At 37.3% G+C, this 25,674-nt stretch overlaps 1 protein-coding gene and 1 pseudogene across 13 annotated transcripts in view; one reads left to right on the top strand and one right to left on the bottom strand.

Annotated features, from left to right (window-relative positions):
• The window catches only part of RPS6KA3 (ribosomal protein S6 kinase A3), a 166,048-nt gene that overhangs the window by 114,245 nt on the left and 26,129 nt on the right, over positions 1–25,674 (top strand). For all 13 annotated transcript variants that reach the window (XM_032286095.1, XM_032286100.1, XM_032286103.1 and 10 more), the window contains 7 exons: positions 2,041–2,122; positions 11,889–11,969; positions 12,795–12,874; positions 13,344–13,450; positions 16,506–16,543; positions 17,086–17,228; positions 19,144–19,214. In XM_032286095.1, coding sequence (XP_032141986.1) covers positions 2,041–2,122; positions 11,889–11,969; positions 12,795–12,874; positions 13,344–13,450; positions 16,506–16,543; positions 17,086–17,228; positions 19,144–19,214 — 602 coding nt within the window. The remainder of the gene's footprint in view (positions 1–2,040; positions 2,123–11,888; positions 11,970–12,794; positions 12,875–13,343; positions 13,451–16,505; positions 16,544–17,085; positions 17,229–19,143; positions 19,215–25,674) is intronic.
• On the bottom strand, positions 9,529–10,751 carry LOC116556742 (annotated as a pseudogene).

Raw genomic sequence — 25,674 nt, 5'->3', positions numbered from 1 at the left:
GATAATTAAATGATAAAAGGTCAAGCACATAATATCTGGTATTAAATTGAATTATCACACCACTCAGTAAATTCAAATAGATGGATAATTTTTATACATTAGATTTTCAGGGAACGCAATATTTAAGTTATTTGAATTAGCATGCTTCTCCCTTTATATCTTTAAAAGTATCTTAAATATCATACTATAAATACCAAACATTCAAAATAGGATGTCTCCTTTCTTACTCATTCTGAAAGGCCAGAGTAAGCCAAGGAAACAGGAATGACCTGTCAGAGACTAGAATAGCTTCGTGGGGGAGTGAGAAAAGGTCAGAAATGCTCTGGTGGAGGAAGTGATGGCAGCTGGGATCGCTATTGCTCCTGCTGGGCTTGCCTGGTTACTGGGAAGGGAACAGATAAAGAGCACCCTGAGCAGAAGCAGAATACTGGGTGACTAACATGAACTTTGTCCCAATACCTCCACTCTGACACTGAGCAAATTACTTAACCCCATAAGCCCTAGTTTGGACAGCTATAAAATAGGCATTGCTTAGTAGGTCTGCTTCCCGAAATTGACATGATGATTTATTACAAATGGTTGTGAAAGTGCTTTGCAAACTAAGAATTGCTGAAGTATTAAGAAGATGCATTCAAAGAACATTTGAAAGTTTGGAATTCACCAGGAGAATTTTTCTTACAGAATGGAACAAAAAACTTGGTTAGAGAATCTTAAGGATGATTACATATCAAATAAATTCTAATTATCTCCACCTAATTAAATTTTATTTCCATCAAAAATATTAATAATCTCTGATTACCTTTAATACTTAAACATCATTCCAGAGCTTAGATCCACCCTGATTAAGGAAGCTTTTCTCTCCCCATGTTGGCTCCTCACTAACTGGCTGAAAGGAGCTAAAATGTGGGGCATAGTGAAGGGGGTGGTGATTATAGGAGAGCAACACACCCTGCATCAGGCTTTCTGTGCAAGTTTTGGTGCTCTTCACTTGATTTTGGGTCATTTCCCATTGACTTGGCACAGTTTCTCAAAGTGAAAAACTGCCTTGTCCTAGAATCAGTTGAATGAATCATTTTTCAATTTTGTGCTGATAGCCTGATGTGCTAATTCAGATGAATGGAAGCTGATCCTAAACTTAATTCTTGATTATGATTGCCTCTCTTCTTCCCACCTGTTGCAGCATAAGAACACTGCTGCAAAATAATGGATAGGGAAAAAGAGTTGAAATTCAAGTCTATTTGGCATATCTATTTAAAGGTTCAATGGAAATGATTATGAACCTAATGGTTAAAATTAGTAGAAGGGATATACTGGTAGTCTTGTATTAGCCACGTTGTAGAATGACCATGAATTATTTAGAACAGGCTTTATTCATTTTGCACAAATATTTGGGAAGTCAGGATGCCCAGTAACATACCTAAGAATTGTGTTCTTCATATTTAGGTATATGTGATAATTTGACCATAAAAAGGTGGGGAGATGGATTCCGACTTAAGTCACATTAACTAATTTGTGCATAGGATTCTTCAGTGTAAGTGTTTTAAATTGTTCTACTGAGCAGTGAGATTTATGTGCAGCTTTTGTATACAGAAAAGACCCTTCATCAGTGAATACTTGTATCAACAGGAAATTGTGGTCAAGAGGAACCCCTGTTTAACAATTTTGATGGACTCAGTAGAATTTTTGTTTTGTTAAAAGCAGAGCCATCATACCACCTGTGCTGTACTTTAAACATTTTGGGCTTTTTTCCATCTAATTCATACATACGTAGTTTCAGGATTTTTTTCTGTCTTAAAGTGTTACATGCTCTTTGGGAACTGGCAAACAACAGGATGAAAAAAATGTATTCACTTATATTGACACTTCAAGTTATAACCACTGTTTATAACTAGTATTTATAATTGGTACACTTTAGGGGAAATAATCTATAGTATATCAGGATCTATATTATAATAATAAACTGTATTACAGCAGGGTCTTATTTTAACAAAAGTATAGTTTATAATACTTTGTAATATTTATTTTCTCTTATTTATGCAGGTTTTCTTAGTTAAAAAAATCTCAGGCTCTGATGCTAGGCAGCTTTATGCCATGAAGGTATTGAAGAAGGCCACACTGAAAGGTAAGTGCTGCTGCTATTTGTAATGTTCATGTAGTCTAAACAAACTGAAAGGTCTTAGTAGAACTCATGGGACTCCTTGGCATGTTATTTACATTCTGAATAGGTTCCTGTTACCAGCTTTAAATTTAGACTGACTTTTAGTGAATTTTTCCTGCTGGGCTAGGAGTCATATGTCTAGTGAGAATCAGAGTTGCCACGTTACAAAAGAAGTGTTATAAATTCATACTGGATTTTATACAAGTAGACATTTAAAAGATTAAAACTGGGTTTGATTCATCTTCAAATTTATATAATTATTTTAATGTTTTTTAAAACTTACTGATTTACTGGATGCAGAATAGCTTTTATTCTAAAGGTCTTTATTATCTTGACATCTGGTCTCCAAATAAGTTTTTATTCTGAGCCTGTGATTTTGAAAACCCTAATGCAAGATTTGGCTCTCATAGGTAAAAAGTAGTTAAGAAGAAATTGTATATAAATTTAAAAATACTTAACTCTTCCTTTTAATTTAGTGGTATCACTTATTTTAACCTCATAACCTCTAGATGTTTTATGTATTGATTACTAAAAGTCTATTTTTTCCTCTTCAATTTACATGTGATTTATAAAGCTTTTAAAATATTCTGGAATATTTGCAATGATCATTTATTACTTCTATTTTTCCCAGTTAGTCACCCACCATGGATATCCCAAGAAATTTCACCGCTCTCTATAAACACTGTCCTTTGCTTCCATTGTGTTGCTCCCTTCCTGAACATATTTTCTTTCCTATTCAGTCCTACCCCATGGCATTACCACTTACTTGATTCTTGCTAGGACCAGGAAATTAAATTACATCCTCAATGCCCTACCTTTCCATCACTGCGTTTGTGACTTTATACTAATGAATCCCATGTTACAAAGCTACATAGATGAAACTCAGAGAGTTCATACACAAAACCAACAAAAGTAGTTTGATTTTATGTATTTAACAGGATTTGTATTGTGTATAATGTACATAAAGAAAACTACAAAACTCTGAGAAACCTAAAAGAAACTAGGAAAGGAAATAAATGCCCAATTCCTGTTAGAGAAGGCTAACTGTTAAGAATCTCACTACTCCTCTAGCCATTCAGTTAGCTTAATGTCATTAAGATTCCAGTTGCATTTTCCTTAAAACTTAACAAAATAATTCAGAATTTTATTTCTGAATCCAGAATATTTTGGAAAAGAATAATAATAAGGGAACAGGCTCTCTCAGATGCTAAAGCTTAAAATAGCAGTAACAGTGTGTTATTGGGGGGAGTAATACAGGCATAGAATCAGTGGAACAAAATATATATATCATATTTTAGTATATTTGTTACAAAAATATTGAGTACCTGCCATGCTGTATGACAAAACAGGCATACAGAACAATGGGAAATTAGGTAATGATTTCATAAATTTTGTTTGAAATACCCCTGAGCTCGGCCGGGCACGGTGGCTCACGCCTGTAATACCAGTACTTTGGGGAGCCGAGGAGGGCGGATCACCTGAGATCAGGAGTTTGAGACTAGCCTGACCAACATGGTGAAACCCTGTCTCTACTAAAAATACAAAAAAAATTAGCTTGGCATGGTGATGGTGGGTGCCTGTAATCCCAGCTACTCAGGAGGCTGAGGCAGGAGAAGCGCTTGAACCCAGGAGGCAGAGGTTGCAGTGAGCCAAGATGGAACCACTGCACTCCAGCCTGGGTGACAAGAGTGAAATTCCATCTCAAAAAAAAAAAAAAAAAAAAGAAAGAAAGAAAGAAATACCCCTGAGCAACCTGGAAAACAATTTAGTCTTCTCTTAAACCCTGCATCATAACAAACCACACCCTAACTGAATTTTACAACTTAACATATCTAGGAAACTTGTAAGGAAATATTGAGCAAATTACAAAAAAATGGGTAATACAAAAATTGTTAACATTTCATACAATTAAAAATAGTATAAATAGGAAAACAGGGAAATGTTTACCTCAAACATGAATATAAGGAGTTGGCTAAGGGGCTTCTACTGGCCAAATCTGGGACAACTTAAACATTGCAATAATAAATGATAGTGATAGATTACAACTCAGTTGAATAAAATAAGAATCCATAGGTTAATTCATAAATTAATTAATGGGGGAGAAGGGAAAACTCTTTCTTGCAATAGAGTTCCAACTAATAAATATAAAAAGAATGAAGGAGTTGGGAATTGATAAGAAATATCATTATATCCTCCATCTGGAGGATTTTTGAATAAAGTTTACACAAGGAGATAAATAATCTTTGAGGCAATGTTCATTTTTGGTGAAGGTCAAAGATCCATATTAAAATAATAAAGTTTGCTGGGCGCAGTGGCTCACACAGGAGGATCACTTGAGCCCAGGTGTTCAAGGTTACAGTGAGCTTTGATTGTACCACGGTCTTCTACCCTGGGTGGAGGGAGATCCTTTTCCTAAAAAAAATTTTTTTAATAAGAAAAAATAGAGGAATGTTATAAAATTATGGTTTACCACTTAATAGGATATTACTAAAAGTATCTTAAATGTAATTACAAAAAATGATGTAGTGAAAATTATAACAAATTGAGCTACTACAAATATGTAAAACTTTGTAGATATAAGCTATAAAAGAGATAATAGAAAAGTGAAAATATTTGGCTTATTGGAATTTTAGACTGCTTAATATTGAATGTGTTCTTAAATTTAGTTTTTATTTTTATCAATGTAGAGTCTTATCATGTAACATAGCAATGCTTTGCCCAGCCTTCTGCCTATCCTAATTCTTGGATAGGCAGAGACAATGACTTTCATCTCTTTTATTCAACACTTTTATATTACATTTGTTTTTGTTTGGAGACATAATCTATTGCCTTTCTAACATGGACAACTAAGATTCAGTTCTCTCATGCTGCCACCCACTCACAGTTTTCCTTTTCACATCTTCCCAATATTGTTTTCATTGTTCCAGCTTTATAAAAATTGTTCCTGTCTGAACGAAATAGTATACTAGAGTCACATTTCCTTCACTTCTTTTCTGTATTCAATCTCTTTTCCTAAATTCTGTACCTACCTTTTTCTCAGTTTACTTTCTAGTTTTGAGGGAACACATCTTCTCATAGCTACCTCAAAATGAATAAATGGATACTAAATTTTTTGTGACCCTGCATGTCTGGAAATGGCTTTATTCTATCCCCTCACTTGGTTTCTAATCTGGCTGAGTGTAAAATTCTAGGTCAGAAAGAATTTTCCACCAGCTATTTGAAGGTATTGCTTCTTTTGTCTTCTAGTTTCCTGTGTGGCAGTGATGAAGTTAATTGCTGGTCTCACTCCCAATCCTTTGTGTGTAAGCTGCTTTTCCTCTTTGGAAGTCTTTAGAATCTACTCTTTATCCTGGTGTTCTGAAATTTATATAATGGCATTCTTTTTTTTTTTTTTTTTTTTTTTTTTTTGGTGAGACAGAGTCTCACTCTGTCGCCCAAGCTGGATTGCAGTGGCATGATCTCAGCTCACTGCAACTTCCAACTCCCAGGTTCAAGTGATCCTCCTGCCTCAGCCTCCTGAGTAGCTAGGACTGCAAGTACAACCACCATGCCTGGCTAATTTTTGCATTTCTGGTAGAGACGGGGTTTCACCATGTTGGCCAGGCTGGTCTTGAACTCTTGACCTCATGATCCACTCACCTCAGCCTCCCAAAGTGCTGGGATTACAGGCATGAGCCACCATGCCTGGCCTTATAGTGGTATTCTTGAGTGTGGGTTTCTAAAATTTTATGGTATCATACATGAGGTGGTCTCTTTCAACCTAAAAACTCACTTCTTCAGTCTTGGGAAAGTTTTTGTCATTTATTCTTCATTTTGTAAGTGCTGCTCTTTGGATTTGTTGGTTAAACCTCCTGAATTGTTCCTTAATTTTCTTTATTGTTCCACCTTCTATTTTCTATTTTTTCTATTTTCTGTGAAATTTCTTCAGCCATCTTCCAGCCCTTCTATTGACCTTTTTGTTTCTGCTATCACTTTTCATTTCCTAAACAATTTTTTAATTATGGAAAGTGACATTTCAAACATTTAAGAAAGTGACATAAGAGAGGTGGTGACTCGCTTGAACCCTGGAGACAGAGATTGCAGTGAGCCGAGATTGCACCACTGTACTCCAGCCTAGTGACAGAGCAAGACTCTGTCTCAAAAAAAAAAAAAAAAAAGGCTCCTAAAAGAAATAATACAACTCTGTTACCATACCTTAAAAATGAGCATAAAGATATCTAGTCTGTGTTCAAATTACTATTGTCCCTGCTATTAAAATTTATGTTTCTTTATGCAATTTGTTTAAATTAGGATTCATACATAGAAGGTCTCAACTTTGCAATTGGTTGATATCTTTTTAAGTCTTTTCATCTATGAGCTCTTTCTGCATTTCTTATCTTTTCCTTGTGGTTCATTTGTTGAGGATACTTGTTCCTTCCTCTACCCTAACACCCTTTTTGAACAAGAACTCTTTTTAAACAAGAAGCTTTTAAAAAGATGAGGTGCCATAACATCTTTGCTCCCACACTGGATATAAATTACAAGATTGAGTTTTGTTTTGTTGTATTGTGTTTAAGTTATCTTCTGTTCCTCACATCATCTCTGTTTCCCTATATTCCATTATTGTTTATTTTTATGTTTTTCATGTTTAGAGCCTTTCTCCAAATGCCTGGGGATCTTTTGTTATCTTTCGATAAGAGTCAGTTGCTAGAAAGCTGATTAGAAAGAGTTCAATGGCAAGAATTTGCCTATTTTTCATTGGCTTCCTTTCCTTAGGCTTAGATTTTCAGCTTTCTCTGGTCTGCTTGGTAGTTACCACTTACCCATCTTCTGCTATTGCTTCCTGTCCTTGTTTATGCAGTTTTTCCATTATTGTCATTTCCATGAGGTTTTGGAAGAATATAGAGAGTAAAACATCCATGTTTAACCAGAAGTCTCTTCCCATCTTAAGATTCCTATTAGTACCATAAATGAGGTCAAATAGAAGTTAATAACATTAGACAAAGTTAATTGGGACTTCTGTCCTATTAAGGTGGTCTGTTTGTCTAAAAGGTTTTGTAAACTTCTTTAAAAGGTCTCTTAATACATAGTCCTAGAAACATAAACAACATTTATTCTTCTTCATTCTCATATTGAGTCAAGGAGGGCTTAAATCTAATAACTGCTGTAGAAGAAAAAATATTTCAGAGGAATCTAGTTGCTTTGCCAGCATGAGTCAGTATTAACCAATTCTATGTTTGGATTAGAAGTTGGCCCATATAAAACAAGCCTTCTTATGAATTAGTATATTCTAATCAAAATTCCTCATGATAGGATGATTTAGGATTGTCACTAGGTCTTTACATAAGCAAAAGAAACAAAATTAGAATTATGACACAGTCCTACCTCAGACAAAATGAAGGAATTCTTAAGTGAAGGAATCTCACTGCTCGTTTTCAGCTAAACAGTGTCTCATCAATGTTACATATAAGGAAATGATGAAAAGAAAACTATCTCAAAAGAATATCATCTTGGTTCTAACCCTTCATTTTATAGAGGAGGAAGCAGGAAATCCCTGAGCAATGAAATGATTTGACCAAGGTAACTCATCTAGTTATTAGTATGCCACTAAGCTGTAGTTCTTGACTCCCAAATAATTGTTCTTTCCATTGTGGTAAAATAATAGAAGAGGGAGATGCAGTGCATCTATAGTTATATAAGTGACAAGCATTATATACTGATTGAAAGAGGTAGAACTTTGGAATCCACCTTTAAAGTAATAGGAACTAATCCAAAATTGTGTGGTATTAACGAGAAAAGGACAGATTTAGGCTAGACTAGAAAGAAAATATCAGCAGGCCTTGGAGATGAACTTCGCTCACATAAAAAGTAGAAAAGGCATATCAGCCTGGGCGTGGCCCACACCTGTAATCCCAGCACTTTGGGAGACCGAGGCGGGCAGATCACTTGAGGTCAGGAGTTCAAGACCAGCCTAACATGGTGAAACACTGTCTCTACTAAAAATACAAAAATTAACCAGGTATGGTAGTGTGAGCCTGTAATCCCAGCTACTTGGGAAGCCGAGGCAGGAGAATTGTTTGATCCTGGGAGGTGGAGGTTGCAGTGAGCCAAGATCACACACCACTGCACTCCAGCCTGGGTGACAGCGATAACCTATCTCAAAAATAAAAAGGGGGCATATCAAATATAACAAAGAAGACACCAGAGTTGTAGTGATAGGGCAAGGTAATGAAATCAGAGATTGCTATTGAATTTGGTATACTTACTGGACAAGTCAGTTAAAAGAGCTGCCTAGATATCAAGAGCAATTTATTCCTATTTCTGATTTGCCCATTTTCAGTAAGTGGCATGAAAATCTCCCAGTTAGGATTAGAAAATTGATAGAATGGAAAAAATAGGGCATTTTTTAGCTCCTTTATTTTACCCAGATGTCTTATTTCTATATTTTAAATATCTGCAGTCACAAACTGAAAATAAAACCAACTCTACATTATTTCTCTTCCAAAGATTCTCCTATTCTTTCTGTTTTAATCTTTGATATAACCATTCACAATACTTAGAATGTATTATAATCATTTATTTACTTGTCTATCCTTCCCACTGGATCATGAGCTTCTTGAAGATTATCTTATTTGTAGGTATATCCCTAGTACATTGCACATATACTTTGCTGAGGAAATATTTTGTTGCTGAAAAAGAGCTTTGCTCAAATAAAAATTCATCTTGGCATTCCAACTTGTCAAGAATCTGGATCCTCCCCATTTCACCTTGGCGCAGTAGTAAATCTCATTTGGTTCCCCCCTGTTCATCATTCAGGCCTTTATGTCTTTATTTGCACTGGGTACTCCATGCTTGGACTCTTGTTTTCTAGGCCCTATTGTTCCTACCCATCTAAATTCCACTCGAAAAGTCTTAAAGCTTGTGCCCTGATCCTACATCTTCTAGCCTTCCTATGCAAGTTAAGACTGACCTTGCCCTTCTCTGAATCCCACGGTATTCATTGCTGTAGTAAATTGGTTTTTTCTTTTTTTGCACTAACAAATTTTTATTTCACTCAAATTAGAGCAAAAAAATCTTCTATACATAAGTATCTTCCCTGCCCATTAATAGTTCAAAGAAAAAAAACCCAAAATGATTAGTAAAGAAAAATATAAAAATTAACAGACCCTTTAAATGTGTTTTAAATATTTTTAAGGTTAAAAAGTGTTTAATGTTGGCAATAGGAAAACATTATCTGAATGAATACCCTAATGGCAAACCACTATAAAATGCTACAGCTGCATTTGGGGGAGAGGAGTAGGGATTATCTTCAGAGCACCCCAGCTCTTGATGAAAAGGTCGGAGGTACACTGGTTTATATTACTGCAATATTCATAAGGTGACCTAGGTTGCTTTTCCTTCACCAGAGGCTTTATTTATCAGAAGGGCATTACGCTTGACCTCCAAATTTGGCTGACAATTTGCTGATAAGATTCATAACCTTTGGGTTGTTCTGGTATTTTGACATATTTGCTGGGTTCTGAGCCACATCCTGGAAGGCCACCATAACTTCTGGATCCTGCATGGCTGCAAGAACCTCTGGATCACTAAGAATTTCATTGAGTGCAGGCATTCTGGCCATTCCAGGCATGCCCCCTCCCATTCCAGGCATTCCTCCGGGAAAACCACCAGACATTCCCCCAGGAAAGCCACCTGGAAAAGAGCCATACTGAGCTCCTGACTGTCGTCTGGCTTCTTCCTCCCTCTGGGCTCTCTCATGCTCTTCTCGAGCATTCTTAACTTTTTCTATTCTTTCTTTGATCTCTCGCTCTTCACATTTTTGCTCACACTTTCTCTGATGTTCTGCAATTTTCTGTGCCCTAGATAGAACTTCTTTCAGCATTGCACTCCCATCTTCATCGTAATCCAATTTACAGGCAAGGGCAAGATCATGGGCTATTTCTTCCCAGTAGCCTAGATGTCTGTGTGCTTTCCTTCGCCACTTGTAAGACTGAGCTGAATCAGGATTTATTTCAATGGCTCTATCACAGTCTCAGATGGCAGCATTTGTGTTCTGTAATTTGATGAACACACTGGCCCTCTTGGCATACAAAATGGCCAAGCAAGGATTCAGCTTGATGGCATCTGTGAATAAGTCAATGGCTTTCTGCAATTCACCATCATTTAAGGCTTCAATGGCAGCCACTTTCTTATCATTTGCCTGATCCATCATCTCCTCTGTTATCTCTGCATTTTCATCTCCCATTTCTTGAGGGGCATCAGTGTCTGGTTCAGTCACACCTTCATTATCAATTTCTAGATCACTTTCCTCACTTGATGGTTCATCTGCCTTTAAGTCTTCCTCTACCTTCTTACTATCAGGTTTTTCTTCTTTGGTATTTTCTTCTGATTTAGCTTTCTGAGTAGCAGGTGGTATTTTACCCCCCATACTCTCCACCCACTCCCTCAGGAAGCACATTTCCTTGATGTGCAAAATGCTTGGATCCTGCTTACACATCTCCACAAAAGCCCAAAGCTCGTTCACTTTGTGGGGGTCCATGGTCGGGAGGTGATGGGCGAAACTGAGGGTCTGTGGCCCACTTCCAGGCCCAGGCACTGGCTCAGCATGACTGTGCAGAAGGGGCTGCTGTAGTAAATTGTTTTATCCCTTGATCATAGTCATGGTGCTACCTTGGATATAATAGCAATAGCTACCATTTAATTGAATATCTTATACATACGAGGCTCTAGGTATATACCTTATCTCAAATGGGCTCATGCTCCTCAAATCTACAGTAGTGTTATCCCCATTGTGTAGCCAAAAGGTAACTGAGGCTCAAAGAGTTTAAATAGGTATCTTGCTTGTGATTGCACAGATCCTGTAATGCTTAAGTTTTTGTCAAAAAAAAAAATGATTACACAGATCTGAATTCATATCTTTCTGTCTAAACTCCAAAAAACATTTGCTCTTTCAGCCATACAACAGTATGTCCTCTCTCTCCCTCTTGCTTCCTTCTCTCCTTCCCTCAAAATAGACCTCTTTGGATATAACTGTTCTTTCCCCTACGTCTGCCCCATTTTAGGTATGCTTAATGAATGTTGAGTTTCATTGATAGGACTGGTGGAATGTTGAAACCTATTTGGTATTTGGTTTATTTATTTATTTGTTTGTTTTTTTGAGACAGAGTCTTGCTCTGTCGCCAGGCACCAGGCTGGAGGGCAGTGGCGTAATCTCGGTTCACTGCAACCTCCGCCTCCCGGGTTCAAGCAATTCTCCTGCCTCAGCCTCACAAGTAGCTGGGACTACAGGCGTGTGCTACCTCGCCCAGCTAATTTTCGTATTTTAGTAGAGATGGGGTTTCACCATGTTGGCCAGGATGGTCTGGATCTCTTGACCTCGTGATCTGCCTGCCTCAGCCTCCCAAAGTGCTGGGATTACAGGCATGAGCCACCACGCCCGGCCAGGATGCCTTGTTTTTAACAGTTGCATGCTTTTTTGCCATTTTCCACAGCTGTGATTAAAATGTGTGCATTTGATGTTAAAGCCAATACCTAATGTTTTCTCTGTATTTTTTCCAACTTAAAAGCATGGATTTTGTAAATATGTACAAATTCCTTTGGTTATTGATTTTGTAAATTCAAAAATGATAAATACATTCGCATTTTAGTACATATAAGCAAAATTTTATTTAACATGGGCACCAAAAAGAATTTGCTTTGAAGATTATCTTTGAAAGATATTACAATGTAGCATACATACAATCTTTTATAGTTCGAGACCGAGTTCGGACAAAAATGGAACGCGATATCTTGGTAGAAGTTAATCATCCTTTTATTGTCAAGTTGCATTATGGTAAGTATGAACCATCTCCCACGTCATCCCTTCACCTCATTTCTCAAAATCCCTGAGGACATTCAGATATACTAATATAAATAAATATATATTTGTATGTGATTAGCAGATCTATGTAGTAAAAAATCATGAAAATTAAACCATTATTTCTTAGACAAACTTTAGAACAAACTTTATTTAGAACTTTAGAACAAACTTTATTGTGTTTAGCTTATGTTTTTCTTAAATATTATAAAGTTAGTTTCTGAGTGGTAGCTGCAGGAACAGGTAATGCTAGTCATTGCTTTTTTATTATAACAAAAATGAAAAATAATATGCCAGCTTTTTATAGCCTGTATGTGTTAGCCCACCCTAAAAGCCAAACATATCTCTAATGTCAAGGTCCTAAAACCGTTGTCACTGCTGTTCTTTTCCCCAAAGCCATATGCTTTTTCTCAGTGGGTAAAGGTATGGTGATTCTTACTATGTGTAATTAAAACTAACCAACCCACATTTTTTTCTGTAGCTAGTGGCATGGTTTTTGTATGTTATTTCATGGTTAAGTAAGTACTTTTTTGTTAGAATTTTTTCTTACATATCATGGGTTTAGAACTGTTGTATTCCTGAGTGAATTGCCTGTAGAAAATCTAGTGGTTCCATAATAAGAAATACTGCATTTAACATTTCCACATGGAAACTAAGATAAATTAGTGGTTTTCTTCTAAGTAAAAGTAAGTTTAGACATTTGATATAATTAATTTGCTAAAATATTCACTTATGAATGACCTAATATAAGCCGAAAAGAATTATGGTGGACTAAATGAAAATTTTCATTTCTTCATTCAGCTTTTCAAACTGAAGGGAAGTTGTATCTCATTTTGGATTTTCTCAGGGGAGGAGATTTGTTTACACGCTTATCCAAAGAGGTATGTAATTAATCTCTGTTTTCAATCTATTCATATACATCCTGTTTGAACTAAAGCTTTGTTATATTTCAGTATTATGCTTACCGCATTTTCTGTAGTGGCACAAGATTCTTGAAGAATCAGACCCAAAAAGAGTTCTTTTCCTACCTCTTGAATTTATTTTGAAAGCAGGACTTTAAATTGACAAGCAATCTTTGTCTTAATCCTGCCTCTTTGATAGTTTTTTCCAGAAGCAATAATATATCAACAAGGTATCCTTAAACAATTAGTACTAGAAATTCAGCATACATTTAAGTGATTGGTTGACTGATTAGATAACTTTGCAAATTCCTTTCATGAGTAAATTGTAGATAAAACTATGTATAATTATCAGATTTATAAAATTTTTAGAATATTTAAACTCTAGCGTGGAACTTTAAAAATTACACAAAAAGAAAATAAATTTAGAAAAATTATTGTTTTATTTTAGGTGATGTTCACAGAAGAAGATGTCAAATTCTACTTGGCTGAACTTGCACTTGCTTTAGACCATCTACATAGCCTGGGAATAATCTATAGAGACTTAAAACCAGAAAAGTAAGGAATCATGCTACTAAGTTGAATACAATGTAATATAATTGTTTAGGAGGTTATAAAAAATAAAGTGATTTCATGACGCCTCCACAGTATTGCACTAGCATTCCTGTGCTTCACATCTCTGCTAACACTATATTTTCATACTTTAAAAATCTCAGTTAATCAAAAAATATTGTTTTCATGCCGGGCACGGTGGCTCAAGCCTGTAATCCCAGCACTTTGGGAGGCCAAGGCGGGTGGATCACGAGGTCAAGAGATCGAGACCATCCTGGTCAATATGGTGAAACCCCGTCTCCACTAAAAATACAAAAAATTAGCTGGGCATGGTGGTGCGTGCCGGTAATCCCAGCTACTCAGGAGGCTGAGGCAGGAGAATTGCCAGAACCCAGGAGGCGGAGGTTGCGGTGAGCCGAGATCTCGCCATTGCACTCCAGCCTGGGTAACATGAGTGAAACTCTGTCTCAAAAAAAAAAAAAAAAAAAGAAATTGTTATACTTCTATATTTTACTTTGTTTTTCATTTTGTTTTTGGATAAGTTTCATATGGTTTTGTTTTTTATTTCCCAAATAATTGCTGAATTTTCCTGATTATTTTCCCAACTTATGACTATCATGACACAAAATATAATTATTGGTGAGAATGAATATTCAAGCATATAGTCCTTAGAAAAATTACTATAAATATAAGATTAAACATTCATAAAAATGTGTTTTATACTATTTAATTGAATATATTTACCATAGACCATTGTATTGACATTGCTCATAAAGTTATATTAAAGTGTGAGCCCTGTCTCAAGAATTAAATAAGATCAGATGTAGATAAGATTGCTTATATTAAGATCTTAAACATACATGTCTAGATGATGCTATTAACTTGAAATAACACTTACTTGGTAAATTATGCAAGTAAATACCACCATACAAAACTTGGGAGAAATTTAAATTTTAGGGCCCAATGTTTTATTAACTGTTAGGTGTTTTTAAGATTCTTTTAAACTAGAACTCTGTTATAATAAATATGACTAAAAATAATTATTAACAATTGAAAGGGCATGTTTATTGAGAGTGATACAGTTGACTTTTTTTTTCAAAGATAACGTATAGGCATCATTTTCTTAAAATAATGCATTTGCTACAGTAAAAGGCATAACTAATGCCCTTTTAGCCATATTTTTTTTTTCCTTTCAGAATTACCAAGAATGACTTGAAGGTTGTTTTGTTTTTAGAATTGTTTTTCATGTATTCATTAGAAAGGGGGATGATTTCTACGATACTTAATAATGCCATATATATTCTCTAAATGTTGATCGATTCATAATCAAGCATAATCAATATTAATACTTCTTCATAACAACTACTTGTGATAAAGGAAACATGAAAAATATGTCTCTACTGAATTACCTTCAGTGGTAAACATTGTTGTAATTAAGTTTTTATGAAATAGAAAGGTTGGTAATATTTTTGTCATAGTAAAATTCTATCATAACAAAATTTGACTTGCAAATTTTTTAGTGAAAATAAAAGTAAGGAAATGCCTATATTGTGGGATAGCTTTAAATATAAGTGAAAGGCCGGGCGCGGTGGCTCAAGCCTGTAATCCCAGCACTTTGGGAGGCCGAGGCGGGTGGATCACGAGGTCAAGAGATCGAGACCATCCTGGTCAACATGGTGAAACCCCATCTCTACTAAAACTACAAAAAAATTAGCTGGGCATGGTGGCGCGTGCCTGTAGTCCCAGCTACTCAGGAGGCTGAGGCAGGAGAATTGCTTGAACCCAGGAGGCGGAGGTTGCGGTGAGCCGAGATCGCGCCATTGCACTCCAGCCTGGGTAACAAGAGCGAAACTCCGTCTCCAAAAAAAAATAATAAAATAAATAAATAAATAAATATAAGTGAAACAGTTTATTACTTGACCCCATACCTATCCAGAAATAATTAGGTTGGTGCAAAAGCAGTTGTGGCTTTTGCCATTACTTTTAATTAATTTTGCACCAACTTAACATAATTATTGACTTACAGCTTAGTACGCTCTCCTTTCTGTAGCTCCTTGATTAATAGCATTACTCTCCACTCAAGTATCTGCTCAAGCCAGAAACCTGAATGTCATTATCCATTTGTTCTTTATCATGACCCAATGAGCTAACTAAATGTCCTTTATTTTCTCTGTAAATTTATCTATCCTCCATGAAAGTATACCTTTTATGGTCTCCCTTGTCCTTGAGAGGAAGCCCAAACTATTTGGAATGTCCGGTAGTCCCTTTACAAACGGGCCTTCCTCATTCAACATTTCTTATTTGTACTGTTCTCTGCCAGACCCTGAGCTGTAAAGATGAATAAGATCAAACCTTCTGGGAACTCACAGTTTACTGGGGAAGAGAGAAAACTGTGGCGCATGTGTATAGTGAAGGGAGGGGTCAATGAAAAACAAGGAGTATGGGAAAGGAGAAGAGGATTGTGTAGGTCATGTCAGGAAAATAAAGAAGCAATGATTGAGTCAGATACCTTTAAAATGACCAAGATAGCTGGCCACGCAGTGGCTCACACCTTAGGGAGTAATCCAAGCACTTAGGGAGGCAGAAGCAAGAGGTTAGCTTGAGTCCAGCAGTTCAAGACCTGCCTGGGCAACATAGTGAGACCCTATTCTCCACAAAAAGGAAAAAAAGGCAAAATGAAATAACCAACAGCATGACAAGTCTGATGTTTTTGAATTAAATGTGTGGACCTTCTATTATGCAGCCACTAGGGGGTTTAGTCAGACCACGTCCGCAGAAAGGCATTAGAAAGAGCAACTAGGAAGAATACAGATGATTTCTTTTCCTAATAATTTTCAGGTGCCCCTGGCATATTAATAGAAGTTTATGGCATTGCCTTTGGGATTTGTTATAAATGTGTGTCCAAAAAATAATTTGTTTTTCCTTTACCTTTGCCATCTTATTCACAGTCTAAAGCAATATTTTAGAATAAATGTGGTGATCTGATGCTGAAGGACATAATTTCAGTCTTAACTTCTGTAAATCTTTAGTATTTTTTAAAGATTTTCTTTGTTTTTTTCAGCATACTTCTTGATGAAGAAGGTCACATCAAGTTAACAGGTAAAAACAATCCTCATTTTATTAAAATATTTTCTCCTACAATATATACTTTCCTTTAAGATTGATTGTGGTACAAATACTGAGTAATACACTGTATTAAAATTAAAAACTTATATTAGGGCCAGGTGTGGCTCACCCCTGTAATCCCAGCGCTCTGGGAGACCAAGACAGGTGGATCACTTGAGGTCAGGAATTCAAGACTAGCCTGGCCAACGTGGTGAAACCTGTCTCTACTAAAAATACAAAAAAATAAGCTGGGCATGGTGCACACCTGCAATCCTAGTTACTTGGGAGGCTAAGACAGGAGAATCAATTGAACCCGGGAGGCAGAGGTTGCATTGAGCCAAGTTTGCCCCACTGTACGCCAGCCTGGGTGGCAGGGCGAGACTCTGTCTCAAAAAAACAAAAAAAAAACAAAAAAACAAACAAAAAAAAAAACTTGTATTAGAAATTTTAAATGATTAATATAAATGTCAGAACTCAAAGTTTAAAATTTACATATGCAAATTTATGTAGGATATTTATGATACTTGTTTTGGCAGATTTCGGCCTAAGTAAGGAGTCTATTGACCATGAAAAGAAGGCATATTCTTTCTGTGGAACTGTGGAGTATATGGCTCCAGAAGTAGTTAATCGTCGAGGTCATACTCAGAGTGCTGACTGGTGGTCTTTTGGTGTGTTAATGGTAAGGTTTGGATTTGGGGTTTTTTGGGGGGAAGGGGTTTGTTTGTTAAGTGAGGATCAGCAGTGAATGTTACAAGAGAGAAACTGGTATTTTTATTTTGTGTATTTTATACCATATGTAATAACCAAGAAAAATTATTACATGCAGTAAAGAAGGACTGAAATCTATTAGCTGCTTCTATCTCATCCTAATTTGAAAAGGAAAAAAGATATTACCATAGATTTCCTGCTAATAGTAACAGTCTAAACTACTAATGATATATGTTTAGGCTTTTGGAGAAACTGGTCCAGAAATCTATTAGTAAATGACCCTTAAAAATAAAATAAGTTTGTTTGGCCAGGTGCAGTGGCTCACACCTGTAATCCTAGCACTTTGGGAGGCCAAGGCGGGTGGATCACCTGACATCAGGAGTTCAAGACCAGCCTAGCCAACATGGCGAAACCCCATCTCCACTAAAAATACAAAAATTAGCCAAGCAGGATGGCACATACCTGTAATCCCAGCTACTCAGAAGGCTGAGGCAGAAGAATTGCTAGAACTTTGGAGACAGAGGTTTCAGTGAGCCAAGATTGTACCACTGCTGGAGCCTGGGCAACAGAGTGAGACTCTGTCTCAAAAAAGATAAAATAAATTCACTGGGCGCAATGGCTCACACCTGCAATCCCAGTATTTTGGGAGGCCAAGGCAGGCAGATCACTTAAAGTCAGAAGTTCAAGACCGTCCTGGCCAACATGGTGAAACCCTGTTTCTACTAAAAATACAAACATTAGGCTGGGCACAGTGGCTAATGCCTGTAAGACCAGCCTGGACAACATGGTGAAACCCCATCTCTATTAAAACTACAAAAAATTAGCTGGGCATGGTGGCACAAATACCCCAAGAGGCTAAGGCAGGAGAATCACTTGAACCCAGGAGATGGAGATTACAGTGAGCCAGGATCGTGCCACTGCACTCCAGCCTGGGTGACAGAGTGAGACTCCATCTCAAAAAAAATAAATAAGTTCATATGAAATTGGCATATCTATCAAATTGTTCAAATATCTACACTTTAAAATTGCCATTTGAAATGTGATTGATGAAGCTGAGCATGGTGGCCCATGCCTGTAATCCCAGCACTTTGGGAGGCTGAGGTCGGGGGATCCCTTGAGTCCAGGAGTTCAAGACCAACCTGGGCAACATACTGAGACCTTGTTTCTACAAAAAAAAAAAAAAGAAAAAAAAAAAAACAGAATTACCCATTCATGGTGGCACGGGCCTGTAGTCCCAGCTACTCGGGAAGCTGAGGTGGGAGAATTGCTTGAGCCCAGGAGATGGAAGCTGCAGTGAGCCGAAATGGTGCCATTGCACTCCAGCTTGGGCAACAGAGCCAGGCCCTGTCTCATTTAAAAAAAAAAAAAAAAATGTGGGCCGGGCACGGTGGCTCATGCCTGTAATCCCAGCACTTTGGGAGGCCGAGGCGAGTGGATCACAAGGTCAAGAGATCAAGACCATCCTGGTCAACATGGTGAAACCCCATCTCTACTAAAAATACAAAAAATTAGCTGGGCATGGTGGCGTGTACCTGTAATCCCAGCTACTCAGGAGGCTGAGGCAGGAGAATTGCCAGAACCCAGGAGGCGGAGGTTGCGGTGAGCCGAGATCGTGCCATTGCACTTCAGCCTGGGTAACAAGAGTGAAACTCCGTCTCAAAAAAAAAAAAAAAAAAAGTGATTAATTTTTACTAAACTGTATAGCTCAGTTGTTTTAGGAATCATCAAGTTCAGTAACAAATATGGTAGAAATAGAAAGCACTTGTTTTATTAGGTAGCAATTTTAGAAGATTTGGTTATAATTAAGATGATGCTTTTTTTAACCTTCTGACCTTGAAATTTTATATTTATTGACTAATACTTCTGATTTTTTTGCCTTTCTATAGTTTGAAATGCTTACTGGTACACTACCTTTCCAAGGAAAAGATCGAAAAGAAACAATGACTATGATTCTTAAGTAAGTACTCCCTTAATGTAGATGTCTTGATGAGATTTTAACATAAAAGCTTCAAGCCGGGCACTGTGGCTCATGCCTGTAATTTCAGCACTTTGGGAGGCCGAGGCAGGTGGATCACTTGCGATCAGGAGTTCAAGACCAGCCTGACCAACATGGTGAAACCCCATCTCTACTACAAATATAAAACTTAGCCAGGCATGGTGATGCACACCTGTAGTCTCAGCTACTTGGGAGGCTGAGACAGGAGAATCCCTTGAACGCAGGAGGTGGAGGTTGGAGTAAGCTAATATCACACCACTGCACTCCATCCTGGACAATAGAGCGAGGCTCCCTCTCAAAAAAATAAAATAAATCCTTCATACTAAAAAATGAGATTTTAGAGTGTTGGCATGTTAATAGTGAAATACTGAAAACTTTACTTTTGAGATTTGTAATATGACCAGGATGCCCATTATTTCATTTCTGTCTACATTTTCCTGAAAGTCCTAGCCAATATGATAAGTCAAGCAAAAAATTAAAGCATAAAGTTTAAAAAGAAGAAATAAAATTATAATATTATTCAGAAAACATGACCCTATCCATAGAAAATCCATTCATCAGCCTGTACCACATAGCAAAACCCTGTCTCTACAAAAAATGCAAAAATTAGCCAGGCATGGTGGTGAATACCTATAGTCCCAGCTACTTTGTGGGGTGGGGGATGGGGGCTAAGACTGGGAGATCATTTGAGCCCAGGATGTTGAGGCTGCAGTGAGCTGAGATGATGTCCCTGTACCCCAACCTGAATGACAGAGCGAAATCCTGTCTCAGAAAAAAGAAAAGAAAATCCAGTGATGACGTAAATTCTTGGAATTAATAAGAATTTAGCAAAGTTATTGGATACAACAAAAATGTATTTCTTGTCTCTATACTAGTAATAGAAAATAGAATTTTTATCCGGGTACAGTGGCTCACACCTGTAAGCCCAGTGCTTTGGAAGGCCGAGGTGGGCAGATCACCTGAGGTCCAGAGTTCAAGACCAGCCTGGCCAACATAGCAAAACCCTGTCTCTACTAAAAATACAAAAAAATTAGCCAGGCGTGGTGGCAGACGCCTGTAATCCCAGCTACTTGGGAGACTGAGGCAGGAAAATCATTTGAACCCGGGAGGCGGAGGTTGCAGTCATCTGAGATTGCATCATTGTACTCTAACCTGGGCAACAAGAGTGAAATTCCATCTCAAAAAAATAAAAATTAAATAGAATTTTCAAAGAGGATACTGTTTACAACAATATAAAAATTATCAGATACCTAATGATATATCTAGCAGAAGTTGTGTAAGACTTCTGTACAGAAAACCAGAAAGTATTATTTAAAGACATTTTAAAAGACCAAAATAACTTGAAAGGATATACCATGATCATGTTATGACAGGCCCAGTGTTGTAAAGTTATCAGTTGAAATATAATGTGAACCAACCAGGCATGGTGGCTCATGCCTATAATCCCAGCACTTTGGGAGGCCAAGGTAGGCAGTTTGCTTGAGCCTAGGAGTTTGAGACCAGCTTGGGCAACATGGGAAAAACCCATCTCTACAAAAATTAAAAAATTAGCCAGATGTGGTGGTACATACCAGTGGTCCAGCTACTCTGGAGGCTGAGGTGGGAGGATTACTTGAGCCTGGGAGGTCAAGGCTGCAGTGAGCGCTGATCACACCACTACACTCTAACCTGAACGACAGAGTGAAGAGCGAGACCCTGTTTCAAAAAAATATATATATATTATAATGCGAACCACATACAGAATTTTAAGTTTTCTGGTAGCTACATTTAAAAAAGTAAAAAGAGGCTGGGTGTGGTGACTCACGCCTGTAATCCCAGCACTTTGGGAGGCCAAAGTGGGTGGATCGCCTGAGGTCAGGAGCTCGAGGCCAGCCTGGCCAACATGGTGAAACCCTGTCTCTACTAAAAATACAAAAATTAGCCAGGCGTCATGGCACACACCTGTAATCCCAGCTACTTGGGATTACAGTTGAACTTGAGAATCACTTGAACCTGGGAGGCGGAGGTTGCAGTAAGCCGAGATCACACCACTGCTCTCCAGCCTAGGTGACGAGAGAAACTCCGCCTCAAAAAATAAAAAAGTAAAAAGAAACAAAGTTAATCGTAGTATTTTATTTAACCCAGAGTGCCCAAGATGTTATTTCAGCATGTAACCAATGTTAAAAAATAATTGAGGTATTGTAAAATAATTTTTTTCATACTCATTTGAAATTCAGTGTGTATTTTTACACTTACAGTGTGGATTGGCCGCATTTCAGGTGCTCGGTAGCCCTATGTGGCTAGTGGCTACTGTACTGGATGACAAACTGTAGTTTCAATGCAAATCACATAAAAATCCTAAACAACTTTTTAATGTGGATCTTGATAAACTGATTCTCATATGATAATACAAAGGACCAAAAATAGCTGAAACACTCTTGAAGACCAAGATAGGAAGACTTGCTTTACCAGGTATCAAGTCTTATTATAACAGTAATTAAGATTATATGACATTGAAACAAGTGTAGAAAGTAGATCTGTACAATAGAATAAAGAGCCCAGAAATAGATCTATATATATGGATACTTAATTTTCGACCATTGAGAATTTCAGAGCAGTAGGGAAAGAACAGCCTTTTCTTAATAAATCATTCTGGAAAAGTTAATATTCATATAAAAAATAGGCAGGAATTGGTGGCTCACCTGTAATACCAGCACTTTGGGAGGCTGAGGCGGGAATATCACTTGAGGCCATGAGTTCAAGAATATAAAAATTACCTGGGTGGGGTAGTGCACACCTGTAGTCTTAGCTACTTGGGAGGCTGAGATGGGAGACTCACTTGAGCCCAGGAGGTCAAAGCTGCAGTGAGGCATGATCATGCCACTGCAGTCCAGCCTGGGTAATAGAGCAAGACCCTGTCTCTCAAAAGAATTTACTTTAAAAGAATTAAAAATTGGCCTGGTGCGGTGGGTTACACCTGTAATCCTAGAACTTTGGGAGGCCGAGGCAGGTGGATCATGAGGTCAGGAGTTCAAGAGCAACCTGGCTAAGATGGTGAAACCCCGTCTCTATAAAAATACAAAAAAATTAACCAGGTGGGGTGGTGGGTGCCTGTAATCCAAGCTACTCGGGAGGCTGAGTCAGGAGAATCACTTGAACCTGGGAGGTACAGGTTGCAGTGAGCCGAGTTCGTGCCACTGCATTCTAGCCTAAGTGACAGAGCAAGACTGTCTCAAAAAAAAAAAAAAAGAATTTAAAAAAAATGGTAAAGAAATCCTACCTTCCACCATATATAAAAATCATTGTCTAAAAGAGGGAAAAAAAAATCATTGTCAATCTATCAAGAACTCCAATGAGTAAGAAAAAACCAACTCAATAAAAACATGGGCAAGAGACTAAGGGATCTGACAGAAGAGGATATGCAATGGCCAAAAAACTTATGAAAAAATACTCAATCTTGTTAATCAGAAAATGCAAATTAAAATCACAAGGAACTATCACTGCATACTCACCAGAATGGCTAAAATTAAAAAGATTGACAAGAGCATTCTGAATCATTTTTGGCCCAGACTGCTGCCCTATAACAGAATTTTTAAAAATTTAAAGACTGACAGTACAAAATGGTGGGATGTGAAGCAATGGCGACTTTTATACGTAGCTAGAAGGAATATAAATACTCATATAACCATTTTAGAAAGCAATTTCTGTCCTGCTAAAGACAAATATATGTATACCCTCATCCACTAATCTGCACACCTAGACATGCACCCATGTTAAAAGAATCTGATTACTCACACATCAAAAAACAAGTGCAAAGCTGTTCATAGCAACATTATTTGTAATAGCCAAAAAGTGGAAACCTGATTATGAACAGAAGAATGAATTAATAAATGATGTTATATTTGTACAGTTGAATACAGTAGAATTTTTATTTATGTGTTTTAGGTTCTGTGGACCACACACAGTCTCTGTCACATATTCTTTGTATTTTTTTCAAACCCTGTAAAAACTTGAAACAATTCTTAATGTGAGAGCCATACAAAAACAGGCTGAAGACTTGGGCCATGGGTGTAGTATGCCATACAACAAAGAAAATGAACAAACCACAGTTACATGCACCAACTTAGATAAATCTCACAAGAATTTGGAGCTAAGGAAGTTCAAACACAAAAGAATAAGTGCTGTGTGATTCTATTTGTAAAGTTTACAAAGCAGGCAAAACTAAGGCATAGTTTTTAGGGTTCATATTTAGATGGTTAAAAGCCTGAGGCAAAATAAGGAAAGTGGTTGCACTGAATAAGGGGTTCTGACAATGTTATGTTTCTTGGCCAGATGACTATTCAATTTGTGGTAAATCACTGAGCTGTGTACTTTGGGTGTTTCTGTTTGGGGTTTTGGGGGGCATTTTATATTCTTCTACACAATAAAAAAGGTCTAAAAAGATGTGCTACGTAAATGAATGTTCACTGAACTTTCATCACTGAACCTTTATCACTTCATCTACTTTGATCCCTCCCTTTCAGCAAACAAACACTCTCTTGTGTTGAAGAAACTAAATCTTTCTTTGACTTGGCCTTCCTTTCAAGTTACTGTACCATCTTCCTGCATCCTTTCAACACAAAGCCTCTTTAAAAAGTAGTCTATACTTTCTGTTAATACTTTTTTGGCTTCTTTTATTCCACTGCCTATTTGTCATTCATCCCCATCACTCTACTGAAACTGCTCTCACTATGGCTATAAGTGGTCTTCTGGTTGCTAAAACCAGTGGCAGGTTGTCAAAAGGCTGACTGTACCATTCATTCACACAATTCATTTAACAGATGTTTGAGTTCTTGCTAATCATACTTGAGATGTAGTATGAACAGGGCTGAAAAGGTGTTTGGTGGTCTTCAGAGTTTATATTTTAGTGAGGGAGACAAGGAATTAATATCTAAACAAATAGTTTCAAATAGTAATAGGAGATATAAGGATAATAAATCAGAATACTCTATAGTATGAGGGAAGGAGCAGAAAGCAGGAGCCATGTTAGATGGGACACTTAAGAAAGGTATCTCTGGCTGGGTGCGGTGGCTCATGCCTGTAATCCCAGCCCTTTGGGAGGCTGAGGCAGGTGGATCACGAGGTCAGGGGTTCAAGATCAGCCTGACCAATTTGGTGAAACCCATCTCTACTTAAAAAAAAATAGAAAAAATTAGCTGGGCGCGGTGGCACGTGCCTGTAGTACCAGCTACTCAGGAGGCTGAGGCAGGAGAATCGCTTGAACCCAGGAGGCAGAGGTTGCAGTGAACCAGGATCTTGCCACTGCACTCCAGCCTGGGCAACAGCGAGACTCCATATCAAAAACAAAAAGAAAGGTATCTCTGAGTATTTGACACTGTTGGCTACTCCCTCCTTAGTTTTTCCTACTTTCATCTGCTTCTCCCACCTCTCTAACCATTCCCCTTTTGGTCTCTTTTACATGACCATTTCTTCTCTTCCTGTTTTTCTTTTTTTAGTTACACAAAATTTTCAAATATGAATTCTCAAAAATAGAATAATTCAGTAAACACATATACCTGTCATCCCAGATTCAACATTTATCAAGATTTGGTCATTTGCTTTATTCTTTTTTTCTTTACTAAAGTATTATAAGCATTCCAGATGTATCATTTCTTATCTACTTAATTCAGTTTGCCTTGCTAAAAATATGGATGTTTTCTTACACATCCACATAAAGCTAGTAATATTGCCCAGGTATCATCAATCCTTAACAAGTTTTTCAGATTTTCTTCAAAATTGTGTCTTTACAGTTGCATCCAAATCAAGTCTGTACATTCCATTTGGTTGTACTTCTTAAACGTCTATTACTATAGAACAATCCATTCCTGTTTCTACCCTCTGTTTATTCATAGAAACCAAGACAGTTGTTTTATAGAACTCTGCTTTCTGGATTTATCTTGTCAAAGAATGAGACCCCCTCTCAATATCTGAAACAAAAAGCATAAAGCTTATTTTATTCCTTGCTATAGTAAGTGTAGAGTCTCCCCAAACCTAGTAGACCACTAATCTTATATAGGGTTTAGGGGAAAGATGGAGCTCAATAACTGGCAGATTTTCAGGTCTATAAGTGGGTTGACATTAGCTGGTTAAACTTTTTAGCAAGATTATTTCGCAGCTAATACTGTGTGGTCCCTATTACATCAGGATGCTTACAATACCTGGTTGCCCCCACTTTAAGTGATGGGCTCCAGTGGTTGCAGCTGACTCCTCCATTGTACAGTTCCCTGTCAGGCTTTTAACTAATGGTTCTATCCATTAATAATCATTACTTGAAATGATTATTTCATAAGGAATTCAAAAGTGATGAATTGCTTTTTTTAAAAGTGTTTTTTAGAGATGAGGTCTTGCTCTGTTTCCCATACTGAGTGCAGTGGCATGATCACAGCTCACTGCAACGTCAAAC

Source organism: Sapajus apella, unplaced genomic scaffold (genome assembly GCF_009761245.1).
Source record: "Sapajus apella isolate SASKATOON/1434 unplaced genomic scaffold, GSC_monkey_1.0 scaffold17, whole genome shotgun sequence".
Lineage (NCBI taxonomy): Eukaryota > Metazoa > Chordata > Mammalia > Primates > Cebidae > Sapajus > Sapajus apella.
This window is presented reverse-complemented; position numbering and strand designations above follow the sequence as displayed.